Consider the following 14435-nt stretch of genomic DNA (forward strand, 5'->3'; position numbering starts at 1 on the left):
AACACTAACCTCTAGCATGGGGGCAGGAAGACTGCATGAAATTACTCTTCGATTACATCCACGTGAATTGTGAGAACTTAGTCTAACAGTTACAGCAGCAGAGTTGCTAAGAGTTTTTTGTTACTCAAAAGAATAAATGATAATTCAGAATTTTATCCCACATAGATTCCCCAGAGAGTAATCTGTAGAAATAACTGAAGTATCCATTTTTTTGAGCAAAAATCAAATCTGAGAAATATTGCTGTTCTTAAAGAAGAGTTTGTCATGCTTGTTTTTACATACTGTGACCCTACAAAGTCAGCTGTGGGATTCACTTGAGAATCATTTAATTGGAAAAAGTCAGGATGGAATAACCTTTCAAATGCTCAGAGAGCAAGTTGTCTCTTTGGCCTCTCAGGTCTCTCTGTGATCTACAGAATAGGACTGAAAATCCCTGCTGCACTGGCCCCAGTGATGAATGGGCTGAATTGAGCACTGACAACTTTGGTTTATGGCAGTTTGTCCCGCACAGGAGAATCAACGATATATACTGCCTTACTGCCTTTCTATCATTCTGTTGTTGGAGAGTCACAGAAGCTGGGAAGATGCAGGATTTGGGGGAATTCTCACAATTCCTAGTGTTTCTTGTCATACCACATAAGGACTAGTGGTGGTGTTATCCTCCGCCTTTATTTTGCCCAGGGAAGTGGTGGAGTCACCATCCCTGGAAGTCTTCAAAAGACGTTTAGATGTAGAGCTTAGGGATATGGTTTAGTGGGGACTGTTAGTGTTAGGTCAGAGGTTGGTCTCGATGATCTTGAGGTCTTTTCCAACCTAGAAATTCTGTGATTCTGTGATTCTATTTGAGTAATAAAAGATAAAAGGTCATTTTTTTTCACAGATCTTCTTCCTTATTTATGCATTTCAAATAGACTCTCATAATTTTTCTTAAACATTTAGATTAAGGTGTTTATTCACAGACTTTCCTAAATACTTTTTCTTTCACAGATAAGGGCTTTTGTTCTTACTCTAGTAGACTCTGATCTTGAATGTTCAGCAGAGGGCAGAATTTCCTACATTATAAACTCCCTAGTGTCAAATCAATTTGTCACTAGAATGTTTATTTAAAATGTGAGATTTACAGGGTAACAGTGACTAGTGATAAAAAACTATGAATTATAATTATTAGTATATTACTTTTTTTCCCATGAAGTTGTAGATAAAATACGGTATCAGCAAATGTTAACACCACACTTCTCAAGACTTGCATTTTATCTTGTTTAAAAAGAACCATGTAAACATTTTCTTGATAAGATTATAGTAAATATAACTTCCTGTACAGCTGAAAGAGCTAGTTTGAGACATTTAACATAAACTACAAGAGGAAGGTCTCATGTAGGTTCCATATGAAAAGAAAAAGGTACAACTCCTGAGTTTGACTTCTCAGTGTGTCTTTCAAGATCAGCTTTGTAATATGGCAAGAGATCATGCAAATAATCATGTATGAAGTTTTTTGTTTGTGTTTTTTTGTTGTTGTTGTGTTTTTTTTTTTTTTTTTTTTTTTTACTTCACAGACAATGTGTAGCAATATGGTTCATCTTACGTGAATTAAGCTATCTACTGTTATTTATAGTATTATAGCATATAGCATACAATCAGCATAAGTCCAGCAAATTTAAAAAAGTCTTCTGATACAAGATGCGGAAGCAAAACAATATGTTAAATATTTCACTCACTCTTTTTTTTTTTTTTTTTTTTTTTTAATGCCAGTATGAAGAAGGGAAGAAACGAAGAAAGCCCAACTATAGCAGTGTGGATCTTTCTGAGGTTGAGTGGGAAGACAGAGATGATGTGGTAAGTGATGTGTTTTAAAAACCCTTTCAAAAGTCACTGTTGCATCCCACAACTGTACATGGAACTGTTCAAGCAGTCATTGGAGTGGCCAATTGACTGGTCCCAGGAAGGGAAAAACCCGTAGCCCATTTTAGTTTGTTCAGAATTTTATAACCTTCCTTTTTTTCATATTGGTTCTCACTTAGATGTGCATGTACATACACTGCTAATACAGACTATCAGGTAAAACTCATCACCCAGCTTGTGTGCTCCATGCATCTCATTGTGTATTTTTACTGGGTAGCTAAGAGCACTAGAGAAATTAATAGAATATCTCTGTTGGGCTGGTCCAGGCAACTGCTGAAACTCAGAAATGAAAGAAGGTGTTTTACAACTCTTCATGAGATCTCTCTTTCCTTAATGGAAATAATTAGAGTTGTTTTCCTTAATGTACAAAATCAGATAAATAAACAAATTAGATTCTTTGACCTTTGTTCATAATGCAAATACCAAAGATTCATTCCAAACTCCTAATTTTAGTCATATGGGTAGCTGCAGAAGCATTCATTCTATGTCTTTCAGGTGTTATGCACATTGTCTGTTCTGGTAAACTCATTTTTCAGTGCTCCATCTACTCTGTGGTTCACTCGTATCCTTACCTTGCAGGCTTAGCCTTTGCTACAGTACTGTATCAAAAGCTTTCCTTATGTCCATGGCTTAACCTTTGCTTGGTCTTTCTGTTACTTCCTCAATAAATCTGATTTGTTAGGCATGATTTGTTTGGTGTGAATCCATGCTCACTGTCCTTAATTAAATCGTAACTTTCCAGGTGTTCCCCTTTCTGTCCTGTAATTTAGTTTTTCCCATAAATTCCCTACTGCCAAAGTGTCGACTGCATGTCTATATTTTTCATAGATGTTTTCTAGCTCCCTTCTCAAATAGCGATACTGAGTCCCCCATACCTCTGCTTTTCCAGAGAGGTTTTGAATATACCCACTGAACATTCCCATATTTACTTTGTCAGGTCCTTCCTAAATCTGGGATGGATCACATACAACTGCCCCTGGAGTTTTGTCAGTCTTCAGATGTACTAATTTCTTGATCCCTGTTCTGACATGTCTATATCTTCTTTCTCCATTGAAAAAATTATCTACCTTTCCTCCCTCTTCCCGCTCCCTTTGTGAATAGTGAAACAGCTCATTTATGTTTTTAGTAATGGCTGTTTTAACAGGTGATAGATTGTCCCTGTCGTCTCCTAGGAGACCATCTTACCTCCTCGTTTAAACTTTTGTGTTGGAGTATTTCTTCTCTATTTTTGCATGTTTTTCTATGTACACATTACTTAGGACTTCCTCAGTAGATTTGCCATGTTCTGTAGCCTGGCACTAAAGAGTTGCTAATCTTATTAGCATTAGATCTAGAAGGGGATTGGAACTTGAAGGAAGTTTTGTATGTTACTGTACTGAAATCTGTCTTTTTATGCAGCTTCTCTGATGTGAGGATCCAAATAATCTTGGCAATCAGGTTGACTTTATAGCTTATCTTTTCTCTTATCTTTGATGGTATATTACACAATCAGTTCCTCTTAAAATGACCTTTTAAATGTTCTTCTCTCAAATGTTATTGTTGTAGTTAAATACAGCTTTTAAACCTTCATTAATTTTTCTTCTTGTTTTTCTTTTTTATTCCCTTTTATTTCTTTCAATACTTTATCTGCTTAATTTTTACAGTTTCAATCACTCATATTTAATCATCTATTAATAGAAATTCAGTAGTTTGCTTAATGCGACATTGAACCATTTCTTTGTCATTGAAAATTAGATTTTATTTGTGATTGTGTTCTATCTGAATATACATGAAAGCAAAAAATCCAAATTCATCAGATCCTAAGTATTTTCCTTGAGAACCCTAAGGTCTGTGTGATGTTTTGAAAATTTTAGCAAAATTTGAGTTTTTCCAATCCAGAAGTTGCAAAAAGTTTTATTTCACATTTTGATGAAGATACATACACAATATTTATCTCTTTCCTACTCATTTAAAAAATAAAATTAAAAAATGTTCGTATTTCTTAATTATAACAGAAACAAAGTCTGCCCAATTATTTCATATTTTGAATATGAAAAATGTTAATCTGCATTACAAACAAACTAAATTGAGTGTTGCATTAGTAGAAAAGATCCAAATCCACTGCCCACTCTGTAATAGTAAAAAAAAAAAACAAAAAAAACCCTACCTGCAAATCATACAATAAGTTTGAGAAATACTTAATACATAACAGAAAATAGATGTGCTATTACAGCTTTGGAGCAATAATAAACACAATTTTCAATACTGATATGTAGTACAAATGTGTCATAATTCATGTAAATGTTTGTAATTCATTAATGTATATCTGAATAAGCACATATTCTCTGATAAATAATCCCCCCAGTAGGTAGGTTTGGTAATAGCATACTCATTTGCTGTTTGATGGTTAGCAACCCACAGTTTTATGAAAAATCAACATGTTGAATATTGTAGAAAAAGTTATTAATGTTCAGAAGGTTGTCATAATTTAAGAATGCCATATATGTTTGGACATTTAAATATTGAAATAAGGGAAAAAAACTGACATTAAATCATATTTTTTCAGGTATTTTTAAAAGTGAGCCTGGTATCATTACAAGTTCTTCCTGTTTGTGAAGTATTATAAAAGTTGGATATTTATACCAAGTTAATAAGACCTTCAAAGAGGCATATAGTCAGAAATACTAAAAGCAGAAAAAAAAAAAAAAAGAGAAGGGTCTTTGAAAGAAAGGATTTTTGGCACTAAAGAGTTGCTAATCTTATTAGCATTAGATCTAGAAGGGGATTGGAACTTGAAGGAGGTTTTGTACGTTACTGTACTGAAATCTGTCTTTTTATGCAACTTTTCTGATGTGAGGATCCAAATAAGTGTCCAAAAAGCTTGTGTTATTTTTGTTAATCGTTTAAATAGGCACTTCCCTGATACTGTTAATTTTGTGTGAAAATGGTAAAAATTGTTTTGGAGACTTTATATGTTGTGAAATATTGACTTGAGAGTTACAAGTGGCTCTGTTTCACCTAAGGCTTTGGAGTTGATGTTCTTGATTTTTTCTGAGGTTTAGTAGTAAAGCATTGTTTATTCAACTGTAGAGGGAAAGAATTAATGTATTCATAGGGCTGCTTTTAGTAAATTACATTGCTACTGGTATATTCTTCTCCCATGAAACACTTATGTGGAAGCTGAAGATAGTTTCTCACTTTTTACCATGTTAATTTAATGGTTACAAAATTTTCCAAGAATATAAAATGATCTCATATAGCAGTGAAACTGGCTTGTTAGCAATTGATTGGAAAACATTTAGTTGAAAGTAACAATACATATCACTCTAAAGATGTGAAGAAATAGTTTTACTCCAGTGATTCAATAAGGAAAATCTGGCAGAACTAAGCTTAGAATTTTTTTTCACCTTGAAATAGAATTAGTGCAGATATATATTAATCACTTCATTTCCCAGGTTACAGTACCTTCCATGTTGCTGCTACTGTATTTTATTAGGAATAGAAAGCTTAGCACTAGCTTTAGTGTTATTTTAGTGCTTTTTTTTTTTTTTTTAATAGGGGAAAAAGTGTCTTACAGTAAAGTTTGGAAATATGCATTACTGAAGGACAAGAAGTTTCAATTTGGATAGAAACCTTTTTCTCATTAACTCACATCTTAAAATTCTTTTACTATAATTTCTAGCTGAATAAAGTTTTGTTTTGTTTTGTTTTGTTTTTTTTTTTTTTTAAAGACCATGAATGACTATTTTGAGGCTTGAAGATAGTACTTATTTTACGCATTTGAGAAGGAAGATGAAACTGCAGAAGAGCTGAGAAACCAGATTACAAAGCCAAGAAATGTAATCGCAGCAAGCAAAAAACAAAAAAAAAAAAAGAAAGAAAGAAAGAAAAAAAAAGTAAAACTCTAAATCCCACATGCAGACTTGATCTTAAACACTACTGAGAGTTTGGAGGCCCTTTTAGTAAATCTATGACTTGCCTGAGGCTTGTGGGAGGAATGGGTCTCAGACAACTACAGGCACCAGTAGGAGAAAAATGAAAACCATGTTAAAGATAAATGGAACTGTTCTGTAAATGTTAGAAAGTAGATGGTTAATTAAGACCAGCTCCGCAAGTCCAAAACCACAAAACTTAAAATGGGAAAACATTTCCAGAAATGCCTATTATGTATTGTTAAAAAAAAAAAAAAAAAAAAAAAAAAAAGTAAAATATATGCTTTATTTTATACATGCCTCCAGTTAAAAATTATCCTCTTACACTCCCTGACAGAAGAGTAAGGTTGTTAATTCAAATGTAGATGCCCCAGAATTAAATTTAAAGAGCTGCAAAGTTTGCAATTTTTGATAGGTCAGCCATGTTCAACTTTGTCATGAAAATAAAACCAGATATTTCACTGGCAATTTTGGGCATGCTCTTTTTGCTTCATACTCTTTTTTTGCTTCAAAAAGCCTACAGTGTGCATTGATATGACTGTCTTCACAAATTTTTATTAAAATCTGATGGAATTGCTAAGTCTGGCATGAGGTTCAGAAGAAAAGGAGATACTTATTCTTCAAGAAATCTGTTCTTAAGAATAAGTTCTGTTTGGATTGATAAGCAATAGAAGAGAGACAAAAATGCTTGTTTCATTTACATTTTTCTACATTTTCAATATCCCTGAGGAGGGAGTATGAATTAATTAGCAGTACTGGAGGGTTTCTATTGTAATGATAATTACTGTTGTGAAAGATTTATAGATGCTTCTAACCACAAGAAGACGGACAAATACAGTAATTTCACTTTGTAATTGAAGATATCCTGAAACAACCAACTTAAACTTTCTGTACTGGGCCATTAATTAAAAATACAAGCAAAAGAAGTTGCTTCTACCACACCTAAATCTAACTGAATTTAAATAGAATACTTCCATATCTTGATGGTATAACTGCTTAGCAGTGACTTTCTCATTTCTCCCCTAAAGTCCTGAAATAATCGATGGACAAATTCAAAATACTAACACTGAGGATTTCTGAGAAAACGGGTCTTGTCATATCTCAATTTCAGCCCAGAGCCCCCGTGTTCAGACCAGCTGTGGCAGGGTAGACTGTGCTCCTTGCTAGTGCACCTCACGGTGTAGGGCAATCATGGCATGTTCCCCTAAAGGAGAGGCTGTGCCAGCTGGCATCCTTTTGGAGGAAGGTTCTGCTTTCTTAGGGAGCAAACAGGTGTGCTAAGGAATGGCGTTTTACAGTTGATGTCTAGGGGATTTGCAGCACAGATCTGGGAGCCTTCAACTCATGCAGAAGCTGAGATAAAGTTACTGAAGGGCCCAGGGATAAGCCTTTCAGGCCTCAGTTTAGGAAGGAGTTTTTTCAGAATCACAGGGGACTGCACCATTTCTGGCAATCCATAAAGAAACAGATTTAACCTGAAGAGTGGGAGGTAAATCCCTGTGTATAAACCTTTTAAAATTTATTTTCTATTTTCCCTAGCAGCTTTCAGTTTCCTCTCTTTAAAAGTGTTTTTTGTTTGTTTGTTTGTTTGGTTGGTTGGTTGGTTGGTTGGTTTATATAGTAATGAAACATAATTTGGAGGGGGTGTTAAAAATTCTTTTGTACTTCTTTGAGAAGGACAGGTCCAGGCCAATTCTTAGAGCTGTGACTGCCTTAGGGCTCCTGTTACAGAGATAAAACTCAGTGCTTGCAAAGGGTGCCCAGACACCAGTGGACCACCAGAGTGAATCACAGAGCACTGTAGCTGTGTGTTCCCATTGTAACAGGTTACCGATCAAATGGCCTGTCATGCTTTTGCTGGTTCTAATTTTTGATGCAGTTAGGATGTAGTTTCTTGGGGTAGTTTGGGATGCAGCCCAATGTTAGAGGATCAAGCTGAAGCAGAATGAATTGTGACGTAAATGGGGTTTTCTCTTTTTTGCTTTGTTACTGTATGTAAGATTGTGATGTATTTAAAAAATGAGCCCTGGTCTAACTTGAGACACCAAATCCAGATGGGAACCCAGTCTTTAACCTTCCTATGTAGAAACTGTATAACAGTTGGGTTGTCAGTTACACTGTCTTTCCCACATAAGATTCAGATTACTACATGAAGAGTTATTTTGCTATGAAGGATGCTGAGAGCTCCTGCTTTATATACCTCAGCAACTTTCCTAAAGTTTTGTGGCAGGAGTCTTGGCCTTTACAGACTATCATGAAATCTTTAAGGGGTTTGTTCAGTATGCAGCAGAACTATGAAAACTGAAGAGACAGTACTACTTATGCCAAATGAATGTAACAAGAAGCTCAAAGAATTACAGAAAATGCAGATAAAGGATTTGACACACATTTTCTTCATTTCAGCTCCGAAATGCAATGGTGAATCGGAAAACAGGGAAGTTCTCCATGGAAGTCAAAAAGACAGTGGACAAAGGGGTATAAATACTTTTCCAACTGAGTAAAAAGCAAGCAGTTTCTTTTCTTTTTTTTACAAGTCTTAAGATTGATTACCATAAATATGATTCACTGTGGTATATTTTTTCACTCACTGAATGTATACGTTGCTTATAATTTTTATCACTGACTAAACACAATCTTTTGTACATTTCTTATAGCAAACTAACTGTTTTCCCCCTCCCCTTCTGACTTTCTTGTTCTGAATCTAGAAACGGGTATTGGTGATGACAAATGACTACTATTATACAGACATCAAGGGTACTCCGTTCAGGTAGAGCTGACCGTAATAAATTGCCATTTCATCAGACTCATTGGACTTGCATTTGTACAGAACTTGTGAACTCATTAAAAACTTATCAGCAAAAAGTGACAATAAAATATCCCTGGACAATGCTGAAAATAGCTAGGAAAAGAAGTTTACCAGCATTACTTTCAACTTTTCCAGGGATGGAAAGTTTGTGCAAGCTCACACAGACAAATTTGCCATGTTTGTCATGGCTTACATTTCATTAAAAAAAATATTCAGTTGAGGTTTACATTGAATGAAAGGCTTTTGCAAGTACTTAGAGAGCTATAAATACTATAATCCATTTAAGTAATTACATATTGAGCCCCATTTTGATTTTTTCCACAACAAAATGTAATGTAAAATGAGATAGTATTTCATTTCCAATTTGAGGTTTGGATATTTTCTTTCTCTGAACTACCTAGAGTGTATTTGTGTAGCTGAAACTGAGCAAGTCAGCCATGTTATTTTGGCATGCATTTTAGCAAAACCAAAAAAGACAAGAAGTCTTTTTACAAAATATATTATATTATTATATAAATATACAAAATATATTATATTATTATATAAATATATTTATATATTTACAAATATAAGCATTTACAAATGCTTATATTTGAGTTAGAAATAATCCATTAATAAAATTATATTAACTGTACCTTATGCTTAAAGCATAAGGTTGTTGTAATACTCAACTGAAATTTTCTTCAATGGAACCTCTTCACAAAACTTGAGCTTTATTTTTACATAGAGAAAATACAGGCACATTTCTCTCATCTCTGATGCATGTGTTTATTCTTGTTAAAATCCACACATGGGTGGTAAAACTCAGTGTAATTTTTGTGGCAATGTCATTCTTACCCCATTTAGGAAACAGATGTTGGGCTACATATGTGCATGCAGTGTGACTTCTGATCCTTAGGACAGAAATATAGGAGAACTGCCTTTTTCAGCATGGTCTGTATGTAGTTTAGATGGGATGAGTGTATAGCTTCAGGAAGACAGCAGGGCAGCAATTATGAAAATATACACTGTAATGTCAAAGATGTTTACTTTCAGCCGGTTTCCAGATTGAGCTTTTGATTGCAGCATGTGTGCTCTTGGACTTGGTGCCTCTATGTGTACTTAAAGTATCAGCCCATGTATTTTCAGTCATACTGATTACTGGCAGGTTACTAGCCTTGGATGAATGAATGCCAAAAGGTATTCTGTGTATGTATTCAATAGGAAGAGTCATGGATCCCTCAGCCAGTTCATTAAATTTGAATAGTCTAAATGGTAGACTGAAAACCAATGCAAAATAAGGCACTTAACTGTGGAAGTTTATGAAGCTAAAGTCAATGCAAAAATGTTGAACTAGAAAAAAATATGAGTAGCAGGAAAGGTCTGAGAGGAATCATGCTGCTGTTGCTGCATCTGACATCTTTTCCTCTCAGTAGCTCCATTGATTCTCACTTCTATGTAGTTTCTCAACATCTCAGTCTGATTTACAAAAAATTGTCATCGTTGTAAGACCGTGGGCATATTTGAGGCTCAGATGAAGAAATGTCATGCTGGGTGAACAGCAGTGAGCTTAGAGGGGCTCATTTATTAGTTTGCTAGAGAATAATGATTTACTGCACCTCTAAACAAACATAAATACAGCCAATTGTTGCAGGAACATCAAAACTGAATCAGCATTGAAACAGCTAGTTGAACAATAAATATGGTCAGTGAGGACTTGGAAACAGTTTTGAAGTTAATTGGAGTACACTGGCTAGAAGTGTTAGAAATGAAAATATCTCTGAATGTCTTTTATTGTGTCACAGATTTCAAGGTCTGCTTTATTTCTCTGCACAGTTTAGGTGTGGCTCTCTCTAGAGGACATGGAAAATACTTCTTCAGAGGGAATGTAACTGTAGAAGAAGGTAAGATACTCTCTACCTTGTCACATTCCTGACACAGTAGTTTAATTGTTGATGTGGTACAGCTAAAGCTTCTATGTTTCTCTGCAGATTCCATAAGGAAATTAGATTTTATTTTATTTTTTAGATCTTCTACTTCATGGGATTTTTTCCTCATTTATAGTAAGCATAGTCTGACTGCGAGTTTTCTTTAGATGAGCATCATCTTCTGTCCTCCTCTCTCAATGTTCCAGAAAACCACTTATAGTCTAATGTTAATTATTTGTGATATTTTCTGAATGAAGTAACCACTGAGAGCACTGTAATAGCTATGGCTTTTTTGCTCACACGCTACACATTTTTAAACATTTCAGAGCTAAAACTACCTCATCATAGTAAAAGTAATGAGGGGAAAGGCCCTTCTTGCTTTATGTTTTTTTTTGTTTGTTTGTTTCTGTTTTTTGGGTGAGGGTGTAAGTCTGCAAATAAAATGTGTGGAGGAGTCAACTGTTGGATGGTAATAAAGTTGTTTGGCAACAAGACCGAAATCTAAGGGTCCTGAAGATGAAGAGAGAACAGAGGCATTTTGCAAAAGTGATTAGGCAAAAGGGGTCTGCAGGAGCTGCTAGCTGGCTTCAGTCTGTGCATGGTGTATGTAGGCAGTGGAGGAGCTGTGCGCTGTGAGGTGATGAAGTTTTAGGAATTGCAGAGAAAAAGTTGTTCAAGAGAGGAATATTTTCTGATATTATGGTTAAGTCTATGTTGGTCTCTGTTTCCAATTCTCTTTCTTGTTTCATTGATGATTTTATTTTTTTAGGTCTTCATTCTTCAGCTGTATGCTTGCAACAAAAATACATTTCTATTCATGGCAGAAATGTAAAAATAAATGCTTTATATTTTATGAAGCAGTTGAATAAAAAATAAATTTCTAGGTAGAACAAGAGGACAGCAGAATTCTTGGATCTTACTCTCCAAATTGTTCCCAACATCTCCTATCTATTTTCTTTAATCTAGCCATGTATTTCTACCAGCCAGTCTGATATTTCCTCCTGGATGCATCACCAAAGAAGTTGATGTAGCCATAACATTTTCTCCCACTGTTTCCTTCACTGTTCCTCTGTCACTGACACATCATTGTCCTCTCTAAGGATGATAATTGTGGTTCTAGTTTTGACTTTCCTGTTTTCCTTAACCATCATGGGTCTGTCTTTACATAGTATGTACTCTGGGGGTTAAATCCAGAGCCTGCCTTCTGAACCCTGTTTGCTTATTGTCTATTGATACATGCTTTAGAAGTTTTGAAAATTGTCAAAGTACATTTTTATTGTGCTATATAATTAATGATTTAGTTCTTATTTACAAGCATCTACATGACGTGTTAGAACAATAAACCTATTCTGAATTATTGTTAGAACAATAAACCTATTCTGAACAATCCAGTAAATTGCAGTTTGTGTTCATGGGTTGTGTGCTTCGTTTTTGGGAGGAGTTGTTTTTTTAATGAAATATTTTTTAAAAGACAGAAATAAATAATTTATGCTAAACCACATATTTCTCTTTTTCTGTGAAAAGAGAAATATGTGGTTTAGCATAAAGAACTTTACTAGCCACATAGAACAAGGGAGTATGAATAAGAGGGGTTTTAGCCATTGTGCATTTCTCTTTACTTAGGTTTTCTTCTAAACTTCAAATATATCATGTGAGCAATTTGTATGAGTTAAAAAATATCAGGAATAAAAACCCCAAAACTTTTCCTTCCTTTTCATTTTTAGATCTGATTTAGTTGGCTTTTGCCAGTTTGTTAGACCCTGAAGTGTATTTGAACATAGTTTACTATGATTTATTATATTGTGGTAATAATGCACTTTCCAAGAAGGGAAGGGTTTATGTTATGGAGTGTATGTTAATAACCATCTGTTACACAGACTGCTCCCTAAATAAACCATTATTATTCCTGTTACAGGTTTACATGATTTAGAACACCCTGATGTATCTTTAGCAGATGAATGGTAAGCCTTAAACAAAGCATGAAATTGGTGTCTGTTACTCTTCTTGGTTTCATATTGTTTGAAAACCAGTTCTTTATGTTCAAAGACAAAGGTTCTGAATTGGTTCTAAAACCAATTCTTTATGTTCAAAAACAAAGATCGTGCTTATATATACTAACATTTTAATGTTTTGACAACATGTTCTCAGGTCCTATTGCAACACTGACTTGCATCCTGAACACCGTCAAATGACTCAGTTAGAAGCGATTAAAAGATACCTCACAGGAAAAGAGCCATTGCTCCAATGCAAGTATTTTGTTAAATATATATGTAGTAGACATTATCGTAGCTAAAAACTGTTATACTGCACCTTCTACAAAATAGAAAGCTATGTAGTTTAACTATTGATAACTTGAGATTGGCTTGCATGGCTAATATCACTTTGCTATTTCGTTTGCTTTTGAACTTTTTTCCAGAGTATCAATAAAAATATCAATGCTTTCTGATTTTTACAGTAAACAATATGCCTGAACCAAATATTCAAGGTTCTGCTCAGATGGTGTAGTTATGCAACGTTATCATTCCATCTGGTTTCATAAATCAAACAGGATTGGTCTGAATCAAGCCTTGATTGACTCTTCTGAAGAATATACCAGCTATTTCCTGAGTGTTTTAGGGAGAATATATATAAAATTAGCATTTCTGAACTGACAAGCTGAATGAAAAAAGCACATGGATAAGTGTATATTTTCTCCAAGATGTTTGCAGAAACAGAGCTAGTGTGACTCAGTAGGCATAATTGTTTTAGCCTTATTTTGTGTGCAAATGCGAGCATGAGATATATACGGGAAAGGGTTACATGAATTGGAAAATGCATTTTTGTGTTTTCTAGCCAAAAATCGTTGTTTGTAATGAAACTATATATATATATAAACTACCTTGTAATGAAACACCATGTAATATAGTAAATGCTTAATACTGCAAAAGGTTTGAATGTACATCACAGACAAAATAGAGTTTAGCGTAAAAACAAAAATCTAGTTACCTAACCAGTAAAAACAAACAAACAAACAACAACAACAAAAAAAGATCCATATGCACATGTTTACTGATTTTACTATAATGTAATAGGTGACAAAGAATTGATCCAGGAAGTTCTGTTTGATGCAGTGGTGAGTGCACCAATTGAAGCTTATTGGACCAGTCTAGCATTAAATAAATCGGAGTAAGTAACCTTTGTATCAGTTATTATAATTATGGGTATCTTTTTAATAGTTATATTGAAGAACTGATGAAATACCTTACAAATTCTGATGCTTTGTCAGATTAGCAAGATTTGTTTGCATCAGTTTTCTAGTCCCTTTCTGATTATTTGCCTAAGAGTTTTAATTTTTCAACTGCATTAAAATGCATGGAAAAAATATATTAACCATTTCACTCTAACTAGCACTAATTTTGATTCAGTATTACGTGTTTATTTTATAGTATGTACATCATGATGATTAGTTTTAAGGTTACTCAAATTTTACAGTATAACTAATGTAATTGTATACTAACCACAGCACACAGTTGTGACTTTCTAACAAACTGTTTAGAATAATTGAGGAATTTAATGTATAATTTACAAAAATTGTTTATGGAACTGCTAATTTATCTTGAAACAAATTATATACAGAAAAAATTGCCCTGGTAAAACAAATCATTTCTGTAATCCTCTTTTTTATTTTTTTTATTTTTTTTTTTTAGTTTTCCAGAGCTAAGTGTTAAGCAACAAGATGTTATATTCATTAGAGAAAACATGTTAAGATTAGTAGTTTGCATGAGATACTATTGCTGAAAGGCAATTCTGGGAGTTATCCTGATGATATTCAAATTTAACAAAATCTATATATGTTTTTAAAGTTACATGAAAAATAATAGTGTCTAAAAAACATACTAAATGAGTAAAATCAGATGAAGTGAGATCTATTTC

At 34.0% G+C, this 14435-nt stretch overlaps 1 protein-coding gene across 6 annotated transcripts in view; it reads left to right on the forward strand.

The window, feature by feature from the left end:
- The window catches only part of CACNA2D3 (calcium voltage-gated channel auxiliary subunit alpha2delta 3), a 468808-nt gene that overhangs the window by 357947 nt on the left and 96426 nt on the right, over positions 1–14435 (forward strand). For all 6 annotated transcript variants that reach the window (XR_014696338.1, XR_014696339.1, XM_084530631.1 and 3 more), the window contains exons 18-24: positions 1750–1833; positions 8214–8285; positions 8516–8577; positions 10432–10499; positions 12439–12484; positions 12672–12769; positions 13595–13688. Coding sequence is in view for 4 of the 6 variants with exons in the window: in XM_084530631.1 (XP_084386757.1) it covers positions 1750–1833; positions 8214–8285; positions 8516–8577; positions 10432–10499; positions 12439–12484; positions 12672–12769; positions 13595–13688 (524 nt within the window). In the remaining 2 variants the exon portion in view is untranslated. The remainder of the gene's footprint in view (positions 1–1749; positions 1834–8213; positions 8286–8515; positions 8578–10431; positions 10500–12438; positions 12485–12671; positions 12770–13594; positions 13689–14435) is intronic.

The sequence above is a fragment of the Aythya ferina genome (genome assembly GCF_964211825.1).
Source record: "Aythya ferina genome assembly, chromosome: 10".
Classification (NCBI taxonomy): Eukaryota; Metazoa; Chordata; class Aves; order Anseriformes; family Anatidae; genus Aythya; species Aythya ferina.